The sequence below is a fragment of the Nannobrachium achirus genome (genome assembly GCF_963921795.1).
Source record: "Nannobrachium achirus genome assembly, chromosome: 19".
NCBI classification, from domain to species: domain Eukaryota; kingdom Metazoa; phylum Chordata; class Actinopteri; order Myctophiformes; family Myctophidae; genus Nannobrachium; species Nannobrachium achirus.
In genome coordinates, this window is record NC_137826.1 from 49549151 (window position 1) to 49568200 (window position 19050).

General features: G+C 42.4%; 2 protein-coding genes across 3 annotated transcripts in view; both read left to right on the forward strand.

Moving 5' to 3' along the window:
* The first annotated feature begins 1787 nt into the window (after window positions 1–1787).
* nop16 (NOP16 nucleolar protein homolog (yeast)) overlaps window positions 1788–19050 on the forward strand; it is a 134621-nt gene continuing 117358 nt past the window's right edge. Inside the window, exons 1-5 of one of the 2 annotated variants that reach the window (XM_080749741.1) lie at window positions 1788–2019; window positions 4669–4780; window positions 9486–9528; window positions 11435–11541; window positions 13718–13871. In XM_080749741.1, coding sequence (XP_080605867.1) covers window positions 1913–2019; window positions 4669–4780; window positions 9486–9528; window positions 11435–11541; window positions 13718–13846 — 498 coding nt within the window. In that variant the 5' untranslated portion in view covers window positions 1788–1912 and the 3' untranslated portion in view covers window positions 13847–13871. Of the gene's footprint in view, window positions 2020–4668; window positions 4781–9485; window positions 9529–11434; window positions 11542–13717; window positions 14151–19050 lie in introns of those variants that run through there. The other variant, XM_080749740.1, reaches the window with a different exon arrangement.
* On the forward strand, window positions 6442–9018 carry LOC308304091 (non-lysosomal glucosylceramidase-like; the record flags this gene model as incomplete). Its single annotated transcript, XM_080748650.1, has 1 exon — window positions 6442–9018. One exon carries the CDS (start codon window positions 6442–6444, stop codon window positions 9016–9018), a length of 2577 nt encoding a protein of 858 aa, XP_080604776.1.

A 19050-nucleotide genomic window follows, 5' to 3' on the forward strand; every position in this document is an offset into this window, starting at 1 on the left:
GACTGAAGCAAATAAGACACATTTTATGATGAACAGTCATTACTTAAATGAATATATCTGTATGATTTTGCATGCATTGGCCCTCAAAGCTTTGGGGGATCTGGGGGTCCTCCTCCCCCTGATTTGTTTTAACATAGGAGCTCTAATTCCCTGTGTTTTGGTGAATTTGGGGAGTTTGATACCAAATCCAGGAGAAATTCAGGAGAAATGACAATTCAGGAGCACTGCAGGAGATGGGGTCAAAATCCAAGAGGGTTGGCAACCGTGGCTGGGACTGCTTGATCTTAAAACACATTATTTCTGCACAAGATCATTAAATGAAGCTGTATATTAACCTGCAGGTCCCGGTCACCAGTGTCCAGACAGGAATAATCAACATCATGACAATCGTTAAGGCTGACAAGATGGAGACAACACTGGAGGCTGAATTCAAGCAACAAATACAAACATTGTTGTGGAATCCAAGCGACTGGCTAAGGTGTGTTGTGTGAAATTGCAGGGAGACATTGAAGAAAGACTGCTGGGTGAACTGCCTCTTTCTGCAGAGGTTACGATACAAGGCAATACAATTACAGCCATCAAGAAAGAAAAAAATGCCTAGACTTTAATTGTTGCTTTGTTTGTAATTGCCCTGTCATATAGACTACGGGGATATTTTCACAACTGTTAGAACTCCTGTTTGTAATGTTGGTGGTTGATACATTTAAAAGGATTAATTATGTCTAGGCCTACTCTAGCCTACATCAAGGGTTGAAGTGATATTGTGTTGTAACTTTTACCAAAATCAAATCAAAACGAATTAAGCTCTCTAATAAATGTTTTAAAGACAAGGTCAGTTTGTTTTGTTTCTTTAACGTCTATTCTTCTGAAGTGTTTTTATAATGTGTAATTTTATCAAAAAAATAAATAAAAATAAGCTTGTTCCGAGCAGCTGAAGTAGGTCATACGTAGTTAATGATCATTACATGATGATATGCATGATTCTGAAATGGGCATTCTGTAAGGTCTACTTTAACTTTTGTCACTTTAAGTATACCGGTACGTTAATGCTCATAGCCTGGGTAAGGGTTTGAATACACTTTAAGTGTATTGGGCAGTTTTGGTTTACACTGTATTAGGCCTACAACTTTCTGAGTCCATAATCTGAGTAGCCTACTTCTTCCACATATTTATTTATTTATTTGTGATCAAATGTGTTATTATCATCAACAGTTGATTCAAAACATTTCAGACATATTAAAGCCTACAGTGAAGCAGGTCATCATACACTACAGAAAAAAGTTTTGCTACCTTTAAATGCATTTTGAGAAAAAAATAATGCTGTTATGTTCCAAAAGCTTTATACCCTGTAGGCTGTAGGCCTATATAGACCTATATATAAAATGTCACAATGCGACATAGCTCTGTTTACACAATGCTGTACCCCCTCCCAAAATATGTTCCCCATTTTCAACTGTTTTTATTTTATTTGTGACTTTGGCAATGTAAACTTATGTTTTCTCCCCGCCGTGCCGACAGATGGCAGCACGTTCCTATAAATGTAGCTTCCTGCTGGAGCTCCCGTGGCCGATGCTTTTATTGGTTTCCATAGCAACCATTTAAGTTCATGTATTTTCTTGATACATTTTGTACTTTAATTTAAGGCCCGTTTTTAATTAATCGAAACAGCGTGTTTTTATAAATATATATAAAGATACAGAGATTATTGAAAAAATAAAACAAAAAAGACAGTTGTGACCGGAAATACGTATGTTTCACTTCCTGGTTCATCCTCCCTACATCACACGTGAAGAAAACAGCAGCACAGTGTCTCGGATCTTCCTTTTATTTTCATCAACATTCATTAATATCAGCTTTAAATCCGTCCAACATTGACTTATCTTTGAGAACAACAACCAGTTAAACATCCACCATGCCTAAAACCAGGAGGTCCATGGCTAGGAAGACGTTCGACTACAGTAAAGACAGAAAGAAGGCGAAGAGGAAGATGATGAAGAAACAAGCTCCCACCATAGAAAAGTACCATGTTGTTTATTATTGTTGAAATGTTGATAGATGTGCACTGCTTTAGTACGACACATTGTTGCTTGGTGACTACTAGGGGCTGTCACGAATGGAGACATGTACAATAAAATGTCATAACCGTGGGTTATGACATTTTATTTTACATGACGATTAATTGTCACTCAAATAATAGCTTTGAAGTTGCACATGGCAGATATATATGACACATGACCTAAGTATACAAAGAAATTACAACTTTATGCTTAAAACATAACATTGATAGTGGAAATAGCCAATCTACAAGCTGCGACGCGTTGTGAGCTTGTAGATCTGCTATTTCCAGTATTTTTGAAAATGATTGAATACATGATCAAACGATTATGGAAAAATAATTGCGATTGGACGATTATGTAATTGTGACAGGCCTAGTAGTGACAAGATGAAATAGTGGCAGGGTGGCAAGCAACTTGGATGCTGGCCACATCAAAGTTGGATCAAGATTTTGACGTTTGCATGTCTATAGTCAAAGTCAGAGTTGATAAAATACAACTGTCATAGTCTTGATCCAAGGCTAGCTGAGCTACATCATAGACCTCAAGCGACGCTAGTTACAGGTATTTTATTTAAAGTAGAAAAGCAGACTGGCATCACTACTTACTGTAACAAACTTATAAGTAGTCATTATGCTGTATGGACCATTAGATTGTTTAGTAATGCATATGATTAGGTTGGTAATGCACAATAATAGCCATTAGATTGTTTTAGTAATGCATTGGGTTGGGTTGGTACACAGACAGAACAGACCATTAGATGGTGTAATGCTTTGGGTTATATATAGACATATGTTTTAGTAATGGGTTGAGCAATTGGAAGTCTAGCTCAGATGGTAGAAGAACAAACGAGACCAGTCATATGATAATGCAATCAATCATATCACGATTTGAGTACATTTGGATGTAAAGAGACACACACCCTATGCTAGTGGATTGTAGCGCTGGGCAATCATGTTGATATTATCAATATTGTGATATGACACTAGATATCGCCTGGGGTCCGGTCGTGACTTGTGATATGGATTAGTGTTTTCTTTTACTGGTTTTTAACAACACAATCCTTATTTTAGACGTATTCATTCACATGCTGTGAGCTTGTAGATAAGCTATTTTCGAATAATTCAAAATTAAATGTATATTATTGTCACTATACCTTGGAGACAAAGTTATGGGTAATTTCTCACTGGTACCAATGTGTACAATGTTGACCATATAATCATAATACACTGTATTATCAAATTACATGATTATTACATTTGTAAGAGTAGGTGAAATGTTTACATATTTGATTGGGATTAAATCTGCGTTCCATAACTTCCATCTCCTGCCTAGGTGCTGTTGGTAATGTAGTTTAAACTTACAGTTTATAGACATTTAGCAGACCGCAGCCGCTTTTAATCCAAAGCGACTTACAATAAGCAGGTAATACACATCACTATAATAAGCAAGATAATATGTCAGTACATTAACAACAATATAACAATATAATAACAAATTCATAGGAATATCAATCTAGAAAAAAACAATAACATAGGTAGACCATGCCCCTAATCAGTAAAAAAAAACTTCTAAAACCTAAAAATGCTATCTAGCTTCACGTATGGTCATTGAGGGAAGGGGGAGTGTTACAGCAATGGGTTGATGACAGCTGTCAAAGGCTCTGCTAACACATTCCTATATCTACAGTGTATACAGTCCCATCTTTTACAGGTTTGTAACTCTGAGAGTGATCGAACCCATGGTTCCATTTGGTTCCATTTATTCACTCGGTCAGAGTTAAGTAGTAGGGCATCAAAGTCCTGACGTCACTCTGTATCTCCTCATTCACAGAAGTAATTGTTTTTTCTTTTTGAAAAAACAGACAAACAGAGTGTCAACATTTTAGCATTGTGTCGTATATGACAGGGTTTCCCAAAGTGGGTGCCGTGCTGCCAGTCCAGGGGTGCCTCAGAATAATCTGATAATATTTGGAACTCATCAATATCACTGCATCAATATCACTTCACTATGCTTAGTAAAACAGACCTGATTAGCGCTGTACTTGATCTTTTTCTATCTTCCACAACTCTCCTCACCAAAAATAGCAGATCTACAAGCTCACAACAGCTTGTAGATCGGCTATTTTTGGTGAACCTTCCCCCCCGGAATAGGGATGCTGTGGTTCAAGGAGTTAAGTATATGTTCAGTCACTTCTGATGGAAATGGATATATCTCCCGATTAGGGAGTCTTACTGGTCATAATCGCAATTATTTTGTCATAATGGTCATAATTGTTTTCATGTTGAAAAATGATCATATATTTTCAAACATTTTCAAAAATAGTGGAAATGGTAGATCTATTGAGCTTGTAGATCGGCTATTTCCACTATCAATGTTCTTTTTAAGTATAAAGGTGTCAAATGTGTCAGTCATTTCTTTGTATATTTAGGTTATGTGTCATATCTGCCATGAGCAACTTCAAAGCCTACAAGCCAAACAGAAATGTAATTGTCAGTGACAAAAACACAATTAAATCGTTAATCGCAATTATTTGAGTGACAATTAATCGTCATGTAAAATGTCCTAATGTTGACAGCCCTAGATGTGTGTTAACACAGTCCTCTGTCCGCAGTGTGCAGATCAGAAATGCATGGGATGAGAGCAAGTCCATGGCCACCAACCTGTCTGAGATGGGCCTGTCCTTTGACCCCAACCGAACCATGCCCATTAAACAGACAAATAAGGTGAGAGTCAGTGTTCATTTTGAATACATTTGATTTAAATGTAGTTTTAGTCATATTTTGGCATCTGAATAGAACAGTGAAGTCATGACGTGACACGCTCATCCCCGGTTCCACGGAAGTAATTTCTCTATGGAGAATAACATAGAGTCACCTTAAATCGTCTCATATAAGCATTGTGGTCCAAAAATAAACAAACAGCCTTTGCGATATTGTCGGCGAGGTGGCTCTGTGTGGTTTATGATAGTCAGTCACTCATATTTGATAAAGCCTGTTTCTGGTGAAAATGTAACTAATTCGGCGACAGTAACATTAGCGTTTTCTCACCATCAGTTGATTCTTCATATCCATATGAGTCATACCGCTGAGATAATTTGTTTATAATTGGAACACAGTTCTTATATGACGCCATATGAAAAAAGTCTATGGGAATTCAGAATGGGGGAAGAAACCCTCAAACCAGGTAGGATGTGTAAATTACGTCACACTTCACTACTCTATTGTTTTAGTTTGTAGCATAGTTATAGTCGACTAAATCTATAGTTGAATTTGTCGACAAAAATGTATTTTGGTGGCGCCGTACTGACTGATTTTACATTTGGTTGAGTGTTGAAAATAGCCGATCTACACGCTCACTGCAATGTGTTGTGAGCTTGTAGATCGACTATTTTCAGAGCGCAACACCCAGGTCTTTTTAGTTCTACTGGATTTCTTCTTTATGTTAATGAAATTGTCAATATATTATTTAGTCATAGGTTTGGTCATCATAGCTTAGTTTTTATTTATTTATTTATTTATGTGGAAACAGTAGTTGTCTAGTCGACGAACATTTTAAATAACAAAAGTACATAGAAACGGTTGTATGCAAGCCTGGAATTTCATCATTTTAGGGATAAGGCCACTTGGTGTTGTACATTTTTGGAGGGCACAAGGGCCAAATGCCAGGGCAGAAAGGCCATGAAATAAAACTAAAAAGGTTTTAGTCTGAATTTGTTGAATTTAAGGGATGATAACCTAATCTGCAGTGAAATAGATAAATGATGGTATATACAATCTGATCCATGCTCAGCCCTGCACCAATCAAAGTCACTGGATTGGTTTAAGATGGGGACCTGGGGGAGTTGATATTTTGGAATCTTAACAAAAAACACTGGTGTCTACATGAAAAGAAAGAGACACCAATGTCTACTGTCTACATATTGACTTGATTGGTGAAGTAGTGCATTAATTTACAGAAAAACATAGCTGATATATGGAGATATGAGGTTTCTGCCCGACAAAAACGTTATGTAACCGTGGCAACCATAATGTTGACAAACTCTGTCCAATCCGCATGTGTCTTCGATGCACCAACTTGGGAGAGTTTGGGGATATATAAAAGTGGGCCGTGCTGACAGATTCATAGCAAATCTGGTGCACACGCATATCTATGTGGGCTAAGGATCAGACTCTCGGCACAGTGGTTCCATGTTCCATGCCCTCCTACACTGTGTTAAGACGCAGTCCACATGATCCGTGTGCACCACATAAACCAGAACTTCTACAAGACATAGTTGTAGCTCTTTTACAACAGGCGGTGATGTTGGCTGCCTGCAGTGACAGGAACTAACGGTAGGTTTGAGAAAAGATTACTTCAGCGAGTAAACCTGGGGGAGGAAGGCACCATGGATTGGGGTGAAAAGTCCACCGCGGACCTCATGAGCGAGTACGCGTCCGACGCGCCGGGCTATCGCGTGCCGAAGGAGGGCTGGCGGATCTGCCTGGCGCATGAGTTCAAAGAGAAGAGGCACCCGCTGGGAGCGAGACAACTCTCTCTGGCCAACATCCTGGAGCACCTCTGCTTCGGGGTGCGGTACCTGCTGTGGTGGTACAAGAAGACGCGTGTGGAGAGGAAGGCGCCGTTCATCGACATGTTCGGTGCGCTGCCCCTGCGCCAGATCTACGGCGCTCCCCTCGGAGGCATCGGCGGAGGCACCATCACCAGAGGCTGGAGGGGGGAGTTCTGCCGGTGGCAAATGACCCCGGGCATGTACCACTACAAGACCGTCATAGCCAACCAGTTCACGGTGTGCGTACGGCGAGCGGGCGCGACACTCTATCAGCAGGTGCTGTCGGTGGAGAGGCCCCCGAATACGCTGCAGGAATGGAACTGGGGATACCGCGGCGAGCACGCGTTCTACCACGCCCTTTACCCCCGGGCCTGGACGGTGTATCACCTCCCCGGGCAGAACGTCACCCTGACCTGCCGGCAGGTCTCCCCCGTCATCCCGCACGACTACCGGGACTCCAGCCTGCCAGCCGCGGTGTTCGCGTGGGACATAGAGAACGGCAACGAGCACGCGCTGGACGTCTCTGTCATGTTCACGCTGGTCAACGGCTCGGGCCGCAGCTCCGACAAGGCCGGTGGACACTGGAACGAGCCGTTCCGCCTGGAGAAGGACGGGGAGGCCGTGTCCGGGGTCTTGCTGCACCACCGCACGGCGGCGAACCCTTACACCCTGTGCGTGGCGGCCCGGGAGCAGCCCGGGCGCGAGATCAGCCACCAGACGGCGTTCCACCCGAAGGGGAGCGGCGGCGACGGCCTGTGGAGGGACCTCTTTGCAGACGGAAGGCTGGGCTCGCCCGCCGGCCCCAGCCCGCCCACCCCTCGGGGACAGAGGGTGGCGGCGGCCCTGGCGGCCGGGTGCTCTGTGCCTGCCCGGGGTCACGGCAACCTGGAGTTCAGCCTGGCCTGGGACATGCCCAAGATCACCTTCGGCTCCGGGGAACGAGTGCACGTCAGGAGGTACACCCGTTACTTTGGGACTTCGGGCAACGCGGCGCCCTCGCTCGGCCACTACGCCCTGACGCGCTACAGGCAATGGGAGCGGAGCATCGAGGAGTGGCAGGAGCCCGTCCTGCAAGACAGCTCTTTGCCCTCCTGGTACAAGTCAGCCCTGTTCAACGAGCTGTACTTCGTGGCGGACGGGGGGACGGTGTGGACAGAGCTGCCGGAGGACGTGGACGTGAGCGGCGGGGTGCGGAGTGAGGACGGGGGGCTGCCCGACGCCCAGCCCGGCATCATCAAGGAGTACGGCCGATTCGCCTACCTCGAGGGCCAGGAGTACCGCATGTACAACACGTACGACGTGCACTTCTACGCGTCCTTTGCGCTCGTCATGCTGTGGCCCAAGCTGGCGCTGAGCCTGCAGTATGACATTGCCGGCAGTGTGGCTCGGCACGACCCCGCCGAGAGGCTCCACTTGATGAGCGGCCGCTACTCCGCCGTCAAGGCCAGGAATGCGGTCCCGCACGACGTGGGCGACCCGGACGACGAGCCGTGGCAGAGGCTCAACGCGTACCTCACCCACGACACCACCGACTGGAAGGACCTGAACCCGAAGTTCGTCCTGCAGGTGTACAGGGACTTCCACCTGACCCGCGATGGCCAGTACCTCCGGGACATGTGGCCCGTGTGCCTGGCCGTGATGGAGTCCCAGATGAGGTTCGACCTGGACGGCGACGGCCTGATTGAGAACTCGGGCTACGCCGACCAGACCTACGACTGCTGGAGCGTCACGGGGCCCAGTGCCTACTGCGGCGGGCTCTGGCTGGCCTCGGCCGTTGTCATGTGCAAGATGGCCCAGCTGACGGAGAGCGAGGCGGCCTACCGGCGCTTCCGGGACATTCTGGACCGAGGCGGCGCGGCCTTCGACAGGCTCCTGTGGAACGGCCGGTACTACAACTACGACAGCAGTGGGCGGGAGCTGTCCACCAGCGTCATGGCGGACCAGTGCGCCGGACACTGGTTCCTGAGGGCCTCCGGGCTGGGGCACGGCGAGTTCCAGGCCTTCCCCCGGGAGAAGGTGCGCAGCGCGCTCAGGACCATCTTCGACCTGAACGTGATGGGCTTCGCCGGGGGCCAGATGGGCGCCGTCAACGGCATGCGTCCCGACGGCGCGCCGGACCACTCCAGCCTCCAGTCGGGCGAGGTCTGGGTCGGGGTGGCGTACGGACTGGCGGCCACCATGGTCCACGAGGGCATGGCGGCGGAAGGGCTCCGCACGGCGGAGGGATGCTACCGCACCGTGTGGGAGAAGCTGGGCATGGCCTTCCAGACGCCCGAGGCGTACTGCGAGAAGGACGCCTACCGCTCCCTGGCGTACATGAGGCCTCTGAGCATCTGGGCCATCCAGCACGCCCTGGAGCAAAACAAACTCCACCAGACAGGGAGCGCAGACGGGGAACAGGAACGCAACTAGAAAGAACTGTAGAACTGTGGTTTTGATTGATTGATTGTTTTATTAGACAAAAATGGAGAACAATACAAGTATGGTCAATACAATTGAAATGTAGTACAGTACAAGTACAGTTAAACACACTGCCCAAAAGGAACATAAAAAAATAAGACCTTTTACAAAAGTCTTTTTTACGTTGGAAGCCCTCTGTATTTAATTCATGGACATGATAAATAGCAAGCAAAGAAAACATTCAATAATATTGCAGTTATAAAAACACTATATGTACAGGATAGGGGAAACAAAGGGGTGGGGCTAAGGTAAGGGGGGTGCTCACTTCTCGCCTGTCTATGGGAGAAGTTCACCGCTTCACTTCGAACCGAGGTTTGATTTTCTCTTTTAGCTCTACTTCTATTGGATGATATATGAGAGTTGGGAAAAACTACTGTAAAATGTGTATTGAATATGTTTTTCTTTTTTAATTTGTGCAGACTGGAGCCCCTGTTACTGTGAGCAAGCCGTACCTTATCAACCGTAAGTCACACTATTTCCATTTCATTATAATACATTCCCTTTAACCAATTATTCACATCCGTTCCGTGAGGCTGTGAATCCATCATGAATTGAATTCAAACCAAACATATTGTTAGGTTGGCTTTTATCATCATTTTAACAAGAAATGACAGTCATTTTATACCAGCGTGCACCTTGTGGACTAGCCTTGTGGAGCAGTTTAGTGGCCTTGTGAGATCCACTGGGGACTGAATTCTGTCTTAAAGTTTATATTATTATAATTACAGTTTATATTATTATAATATAATTGGTATACTTATACTACATATTTATTAGAATATTTTAAATTCTGATGTCATAAAATCTCCAGGAGATTCTGACGTCATCGGCTCTATTGACCTGGTAAAAATTACCTTTTTGAAACAACGAAATTGTTTTCAATTTCAGCTTCATTCATTTAAATAAATGTTCAAAATGGGGTTGTTGTTACTTTCCTTTTTCTTTTTTTAGTGTTGGGTTTTAGTTTTTGTAATTCTAATAACTAGAGCTCGACTGAAAATCTTGTTTAAAGTGGTCTCCATAATTGGGCATCCCATAGCCCCTTTTCGACTGCAGCTTTAGCACCACACTACACGACACTACACCGCACCACATCGCACCACATACAACTATCTATCCTATATATATATATCCCTTTTCCTGTGGACATGGCCCCTAAATCTTAGGGTGTCGTTTGCTAACAGACCTATAAGCTCACAATGTGTCTTATCCGGGAACGCATTTTGAGGATGTAGGTCACGATTATGACATTTTACATGATGATTAATTGTCACTCAAATAATTGCGGTTAATGATTTAATTGTGTTTTTGTCATTGACAATAACATTTCTGTTTGACTTTCAGGCTTTGAAGTTGCACATGGCATACATGACACATGACCTAAATATACAAAAAAATGACTGGCATATTTATACTTTAAAAAGAACATTGATAGTTGTGAGCTTGTAGATCTGTTGTGAGCTTGTAGATCTGCTATTTCCACGATCAACCCTCCGCGGTTTTGCATTTCTGAATACTAAACCTTTTTGTTGCCAAGCATTAAAATCTTCAATGTCTCTAATTGCCAGAATTTTACCTTTTTAATTTGTTTAATGTGCATGATGTGCACGGGTCATGCACGGATAATGCACAGATGTTCAGGCATTCAAAAGATATAGGCTATAGTGTTTTCTTCAAATTTAAACAAACATGGCTGCCATGTTTGAAAGATACAGCTGTTCCGGGAGTCAAACATGCATTTCGCGGTCGCGATCATGCCGAAACCGGAAGTAGAACGTAGGGACAGCAAAAAAACGTCAAACTCCGGAAACTCGTGTTTGGCACCAAGTGTGCTAAAACCTACCTGGCAGGAAAAAGTGTGAAATGTGCCTAAATTGTAACAGTGCAGGGTTCCCACGATCATGAAATTCCTGGGAATATTTTGAAATTAGAAAAATATTTATCCAGTACTGGAAAAGTTTGGGAATTTATCAAGGGTCCTGGAAGGTCATGGAAAAAATAGCTATGCATTGTCTTTGGTTATTGATTTTGTTAATACCTCTGAAATGACAAATTAAACATGGGCCAAATTGTCAAATATTAGAGGCAGACATTGTGAAAATAGCTGAACCTACATGCTCACAGCGCCTCGCGTTGATTATTTCGGGGGCCACGACCTGAAAAGGTTGAGAACCACTGCCATACACTACCTGTCTTTGGGCATTGCGCGTAGGAGTAAGCGACCTGTTATTGAGCTGAATTATTGTTGTATAGTCCTGGAAATTGGGTTAAATGTTCTGGAAAAGTTTTGGAAACGTTTTGGAAATTAATTTGTAAAAATGTGTGGGAACCCTGACAGTGACAGTGTGTAATCTCTGTGTGTGTGCAGAGTTGGAGGAAGAGGCCAGCCGACGTTGTAAAGACACACGCTCCCTGTCAGCTGACCTCATAGAGTACGTCCAGCACATGGTGCGAGAACACAAGGACAACTACAAGGTAAACCACTTCCACCTCTATCAGCTCCAGACGAGGGCTGTCACAATTATTACATAACCCATTCAGGCCTAGAATTATTGAATGCTTTAAAGGACAACTTTAGTTTTTTACAACAAGGGTTCATATTTTAGATTGTAATTAAACAATATAAAAGATGGGTGTTAAAATTATTTCATTTACTTCTTTCTATTGTTTTAGAGATTCTTATTTCAGTGGTTGGGGGCATGCGTACAAGTGGCTAAATATGTCATTTTACAGAGAATAAGCCCATTCCCAAGATATAACGCAAGCTTTCATGGTTGGATGTGACTTATGGAGGCTATAAGTGTTACTGTAAATGGCAATAAAGAAACTGCTGGCTTACTGTGTCTAAAAATACATATTTAGCCACTTGTACGCATGCCCCCATGCGTACGCATGCCCCACATTTTAGCATGGTAAAGCGATAAAACAATAGAACGAAGCAAATGAAAACATTTTAACACTCACTTATTCTTTTCTCTAATTACAATCTAAAATATGAACCCTTGTTGTAAAAAACTAAAGTTGTCCTTTAACCAGTGAAAAATAGCAGATATACAAGCTCACAGCGCGGCACCGAGTGCCGCGCTGCGAGCTTGTAGATCTGCTATTTTTTTTAAATCATGAAAATTAGAATTTTGACCCGATTCTATCCACCTCTTTCCGCGGGAATTTACTGGAGATTTTTTTGCACCACACTTCCGGTTAACAGCAGACATACAAGCTCACGTCGCGTCGCAGATGCAACCGTTGTGAGCTTGTAGATCACACTCGGCTGTGGCGCTGGAAGCTCCGTGCAACTTCTGCGCAATGCACGATGGGATGTTGGAAAGTTGTGGATAAGTGTCTTTTGAATCGTTCTAAGACTTTTTGAAAAACCTATGTTTTTATGTCAGCAATCTGGCCAACCATCGTCAAAGAAAAGGATCCTTATCACTTAAATGGAGCTCAGTTAGTCTGTTCTTGAGAGACTACTGTGTCAGTGGTTCTCAAACCTTTTCATGTGAAGGACCCCCAAAATGATATGTATGTGGCCACGGACCCCCATCTCAAAATATTTCGTTCCAGGGACCACCCAGAAGCAAAATTTGAGTTACAGTCGTTCGCTTTGAAAATACATATATTCAAAGATTTGCCCACATTTTCACGACTTTTTTCAAAAATAGCAGATCTACAAGCTCGCAGCGCGGCACCGAGCTGTGAGCTTGCATATCTGCTATTTTCACTGGTTAAAGCATTCAATAATTCTAAATATAATACAAAATATTAATACAGTATTTCTTTTCACTCTCGGCCTGGTAAAGAACAGGCTCTGCCGGCGTTTCTTTCCACCTCAGCACGTCCGGTTGATAGATTTTTTTGGATTTCATGTGAGGTTTGGACAGGACTGTGAAATCCCTGCTGCAGCCTGTAGATGGCAGTATCGTCCAGGCAACAGGCCAGGTGTCTCTAGCCTGATAAATCAGTCTGCACATTAGTAGTGTGTGAAGAGTCTGACGCTTGCAGCCAGGCAAAGGTGTCTCTGCTAGAGCAGAATGTGTTTTCCTATCTTTACCCTGTCAACTAAAACTGATTGTGTCATTATGCATATGGATATGATATTTAGTTAAAGGGCCACTTCACCTCTGGGACAACCCGATCTTATTTTATTGTTGTTTGGGACACGATCAACACAATCCTTGAGTTATTTTTTGTGTATTATCGAGATCTAACGTAAATCGTGAATGTCTTTGGTCACAATAATCGTGAGACATGACAGTTCATATGGTCCAGGGATGGGACGACGATACGCCATATTATCGTTTATCGTGATAAAAAACACGATAATCGTATCGTGGAGGTTTCATTTATCGCGATATCGTCCTCCGTCATGCACTGGGATCCACTTAGGCCCTCTATAATTGGTAAAAAGTTCTTATAATATATACAAACTTGATACATTCTTTTTTTCACTCTCTATCAAATGCGTCGCAACGCGGCGTGTTGTGAGCTTTTAGATCGGCTATTTTTTGGCAAATGTTCCGCCCCAGGATAATGGATTTTGATTACCGTGATAATATTGTAAATCGCGATCTCTTTTGTCACAATAATCGTGATATGACATTTTCATATCGTCCCATGATCCATCCCTAATCCCTACTTGTGTTCCCTACAGGCCATGGCGAGAGACGAGAAGAACTACTACCAGGACACGCCCAAGCAGATCAAAAAGAAGATCGACAAGTACATGCGCTTCCACCCACAGCAGTACGCTGCCTTCATGCAGTCTCTGGCTGCCAAATAAAACAAGACCGATAAAGGACAACTTAGTTTTTTTTTTTTTTTTTACAACAAGGGTTCATATTTTAGATCAGTGGTTCTCAACCTGTGGGGTCCCCAAATTATTTTGGGGGGTCCCCAGATGATTAACTTAATGTGCAACATTGTTTTCTCACTCAAGAGTAAACAAATCAACATAACGTTTAAGTGTGTAGAGGCACTATCTGCACATTTCTAAAGTGACAATTTAAGGACTTTTTCATTTGTCCTCTAAAAATGACAAATTCAATATTGGCCAAATTGTCAAATATTAGAGGCAGAAATTGTGTAAATAGCAGATCTACATGCTCACAACGCCTCGCATCGCGAGGCGTTGTGAGCTTGTAGATCTGCTATTTTTGGCTAAAGTTCTCCGAATATGGACGCTAGGGTGCGTTTCTATCATTCCAAGATTTGGAGGACCCCCTGTAGTAACTCTGAGGACCCCCTTGGGGTCCCGGACCCCCTGTTGAAGACCCCTGAGACAATGGTTAAAGTCAAAGTGGTTCCAGGTCACAGATAAGAACCAGGGGAATAGTTTTGAAATGAGAAACTGTTTTCCAGGCCTGGAAAGGTTTTGTAAATTAATACACGTTTTTTGGAAAATGTTTGGATATCTTGTACATAGTTTTTGTCTAAACATTGCGTGGAAGCTTTGAGATGTTGTGTGCGGCCTAATGTATACAGGACGCCAATGTGACAAAAATAATAGATCTACAAGATGACCACACGTAGCATCGATATACGTTGTTGGCCTGTTAGATCTGTTAGATCTGTTATTAGAATCCCCTTGAATTCAAGGCTTCATGGGGTGTGTCATTAAAAGACAATAAGAAATTCAGAACAGGGACCCTGTTGTGTAAATTCACGTTTGTTTGTTTACATCAAATATTTTGTGTTGTATTCACGTTTGTGTATTTTTAGACAGCTAATCACTTAAAATACATATTAAACTTGACCTCTTTGGCTTGTACTTGGTCTGCTCTTTTTGTCCTCCTTCACCAGAAATGGCTGATCTACAAGCTCTCGACGTCCCCGAATTATTTTGGGGTCCCCAGATGATTTGCTTAATATGAAACATTGTTTTCTCACTCAACAGTAAACAAACCAACATAAGTTTTAAAGGGATATTTCACTTTCAAAAAACTTTTGATCATTTTATCATCTAATCAGGCTTTTATGAACACCCTGCAGTTTTTAGCTTGATTCAATATTAGGCCCTCCAGGGCCTCTCCCCATACACACCCATTGTAACTTCAAACTCCATTTTAACCATAATCGATTCATTAAAAACACCCATTATTTTTTATGGTGACTCATACTACCCTCCTAATACGTGAGCAGGCCGTGTTTTTTCGATAACCCTTTTTCATTTATTTGTTATAATTACTTTTTGTATTTAATTTTTTTCCATTTTCCCAAATAATTACTGCTCACGTATTAGGGGGGTAAAATGAGACACCAGAAAAAATAATGTGTGTTTTTTAATGAATCTATCATGGTTAAAATGAAGTTTGAAGTTACAATGGGTGTGTATGTGGAGAAAAGCCCATAAGCTGTTTCCCTGTTGAAAGTGGAATATCCCTTTTAATAAGGTGTATTGTAGCTGCACATTTCTAAAGTGACAATTTAAGACATTTTCAATACCTCTAAAATGACAAATGAAACATAGGCCAAATGGTCAAACATTAGAGGCAGAAATTATTTCACAATAGAACTATGTTATACAAAATGTAATGCCTCTGCTCTAAGGGCGTATTCACACAGGCATGTTTTATTGCGATTAAAATCCTGTAGCGTATTGTCGAAAAATGCGCATTGTTTGGGCTGACACCTGCATATTCTTTTTCCGAATCAAACTAAAGATTAAAAACCCTAAAAAAATGGTTATGATTCGCTATAGCATACAGTTCACTGTTGGTGTGAATGCATCCGCATGCAGACAGTGAAACATTTTTTCACGTCAAATCATGTTGTATGGTCGCGGTCCACCATCTAAAACAGTGTTTCTCAAATGGGGGTATGTGTACCCCTACTGGTTTAATGGGTACGCCATTATGCTGTTTTATTTTGAGCATATTTGCATGGGAACAGGACTATTGATGTAATTCTTTTCTAAGCAAAATTTGCTGTATGTTCGAACAAAAACTGCTTTGCAGTCTGCTCATGTTCTTTAGAAACGTCATCTTAAATCAAACACCAGACTATTTTTACAATCAATACTTAAAATCAACCATCACACACAATTATGACACCATGAATGCCAGTCTTGGTTATTTAAATCCTCCTGCTCCAAAAACCCATCTTCAAAAACACACAGTTATTTATAGATCCATATCATTCTGGAATTTGTTACCGCCTCATATTAATCTCACACAAAATAAATTATCATTCACACTTATCACAGCTGACCACATGACCGAAATATTGATCTTATGTTGTATCTAATTATAATGTTATGTTGTATATATTTTTTTGTATAATGTTTTGTAATTATGTATTTTTCATGTTTTTATATTTGTATGTTTTTTTATATGGACCCCAGGAAGACTAGCTGTCACGTCAGCTAATGGGGATCCATTCAAGGCGTCAGCTAATGGGGATCCATTCAATAAACAACAACAACAATGTAGTCAGGGGAAGGGGGTACTCGGCTTCAGAAGTCTGTACAAGAGGGTACTGCAGCCAAAAAAGTTTGAGAACCATTGTTCTATATGATTACTGTGTTTTAAATATGTTTAATCTGCAGTACTATTTGTATTCAGGGCTGTATTAACCATTGGGGATTGGGCCAGTGGGGAACTGGGACGCGTGGTCATTGACAATTTACTAAAATCTTGGCCCACAGATGATAATCATGGCTTAAAATACGAGCTGGGTAGTGTGTTGGGAGGGAGTGGGGGTATAGTAGATGGTGGGGGGGCCCTAAAAAAAATATTGGCCAGGGGCCCTCGCGGGGGTTAATCCGTCCATGTTTGTATTTTTAAATAATTGTGCCTTTCACCCTTGCGACCACACAGCAACACCAAAACAAGAGCGTGTGACCTAGTTCTCTCCTGTTGCAGCCACTATCTGATTGAATCAATCATTGACAGCCCTGTGTGAATGACCAGGGACGTGCAGAGAATGCTAGAGGGACAGGGGCTGACGCTTCCGAAAGACCAGGGACGTGCAGAGAATGCTAGAGGGACAGGGGCTGACACTTCCAAAAGGCGTGTTTCCTAAACCCACCAGGCTTGAGTTACGACCCGCCTAGCAGAAACGCCCCTCTCAATAATCTTAAGTATGTAAGTGCATAAATGAACTATAACAATCAATTTAACTGATAATCAGTAAGAGTTTTTATTTTGAGGAGATAAGCGATTGTCACGTCGCATACAGAAACTTTAGAAGGCAATGGTAGTCAATCAGGGGGGAATATGAGAATCCATGTTGATGATAATGACTTTAGAGATACTGTGTACCGCTTTGTGTGATTTTAGGCCAAAATCTGTAGGGAGCAGTGTCCATAAAAGTGTTTTGCAAAAATCGGCCTGATGGTGGCGCTAGAGGAGGGCCATGTGAGAAATGAGGGGTTGAGGTTGTGGTTTGGCAGCCGAGTGTGTGTGCAAAGTTTGGCATGGATACGGGCAACGGTGGCGGAGATGTGACGTGACGGACGGACATACTGACAGCCGGTGGAGGTTTTTATAGTAACTGCGACCTGACGGTATAGCAACCACACTGAACAACATAGTCAAGTCAATACTGGAGATGTGGCGTACACAGTGAGGGCAATTTGCTGCATTCAAGTTCATAAGAGTTTGGACAAGGCAATTCTCTTGAATGCTGCCTTCAGGTATGGCATGGAAAGATGACATTTGCATTAATTCCACCATAGTAAAAACTGCATTCATGGTCTGGAGAGGGCACTTTTTACAGACGGATAAAAGGTCTGGGGCTCAAGCCCCCTTTGATGTCTATGTGTGCACGTGCCTGGGAAGGGCTGTTCCGCTGCCAATCAATGTTTCTAAAGATTACTAGGAATCTTGTTATCGCGTTTATGAGCAACGGGAGGCGGAGGTGGAGACATTCTCCAGATAAGGGAAAGAACTATTCTGTCAACAACATCCGCTTGCCTTGTCTTGAGTGTCAAGTGTTCTCAATTCAATTTTAAGGACTCCCATTGTGATATGCGTTTGGCCACGGACCTCTGATTTCTGGGACCCAGAGTTTGGGAGCCTGAATCAGTATGTCTTACACTGACTGGGTCTAGTTATTGTGGGTCGTCTCAGTCGGCTATATTCATAACATTCAAAACATGATCTAATGACTCATTGCTTATCAGGGCCGGCTGCAGGATGAAATGACTAAGGGGGCTTTTGAAAATTGTGAGGGGGCACATATTTTTTATATAGGCTAGTAATAATGAACATTATTTTTATTATCTATAATACCTACAACAGATATGCCAGTTTTATAATAATAAAATATAATAATAATAATATTCAGCCAATATTTGTGTTGTTTTTGATATTTTCTTGACTTTACATATATAAACTGAAGGGGCACAACTTGCAACTGAGGGTGCAATGCCCCCCCAGGCCCCCCCGTAGCGCCGGGCCTGTTGCTTATACTGTATTTATGAATGAACAATGATTTACTATTGCTCATAGTCATAACATTATCATTATCTAATAAATTGTAACCTACCGTATTCATAAATGAACAATGTTTAACTAATGCTCATAACATTATCTAATAACTTGTGGCTTACAGCAGTGGTTCGCGACCCCCAAAATAATCATATTTCAACTGTGGACCCCCACCCTGACAAGCTCTTGGAATTGTAGGAGCTGGCATTACATTAGTCTGCTCCATTGTTGTGAGGCTTTGTGAGCTTGTAGATCTGCTATTTTCACAATGTTGGCATCTAATATTTGACAATTTGGCCAATGTTTGACCAGAGGTACTAAAAAAAGTCTTAAAAGTCCTTAATTCTTCACTTAAGAAATGTGCAGATACATGTATACACTTATACTGTATGTTGGTCTGTTTACTGTTGAGTGAGAAAACAATGTTAACACGTGAGAGTCGAAGTGGATCTGTACATCCATTTGGTTCCATTTGTCTACTCACCCCCTTGCTAAATGTCTTAAACATGACAATAGAAGGAGAATAGCTGATCTAAAAGCTCACAAATTGCCATGA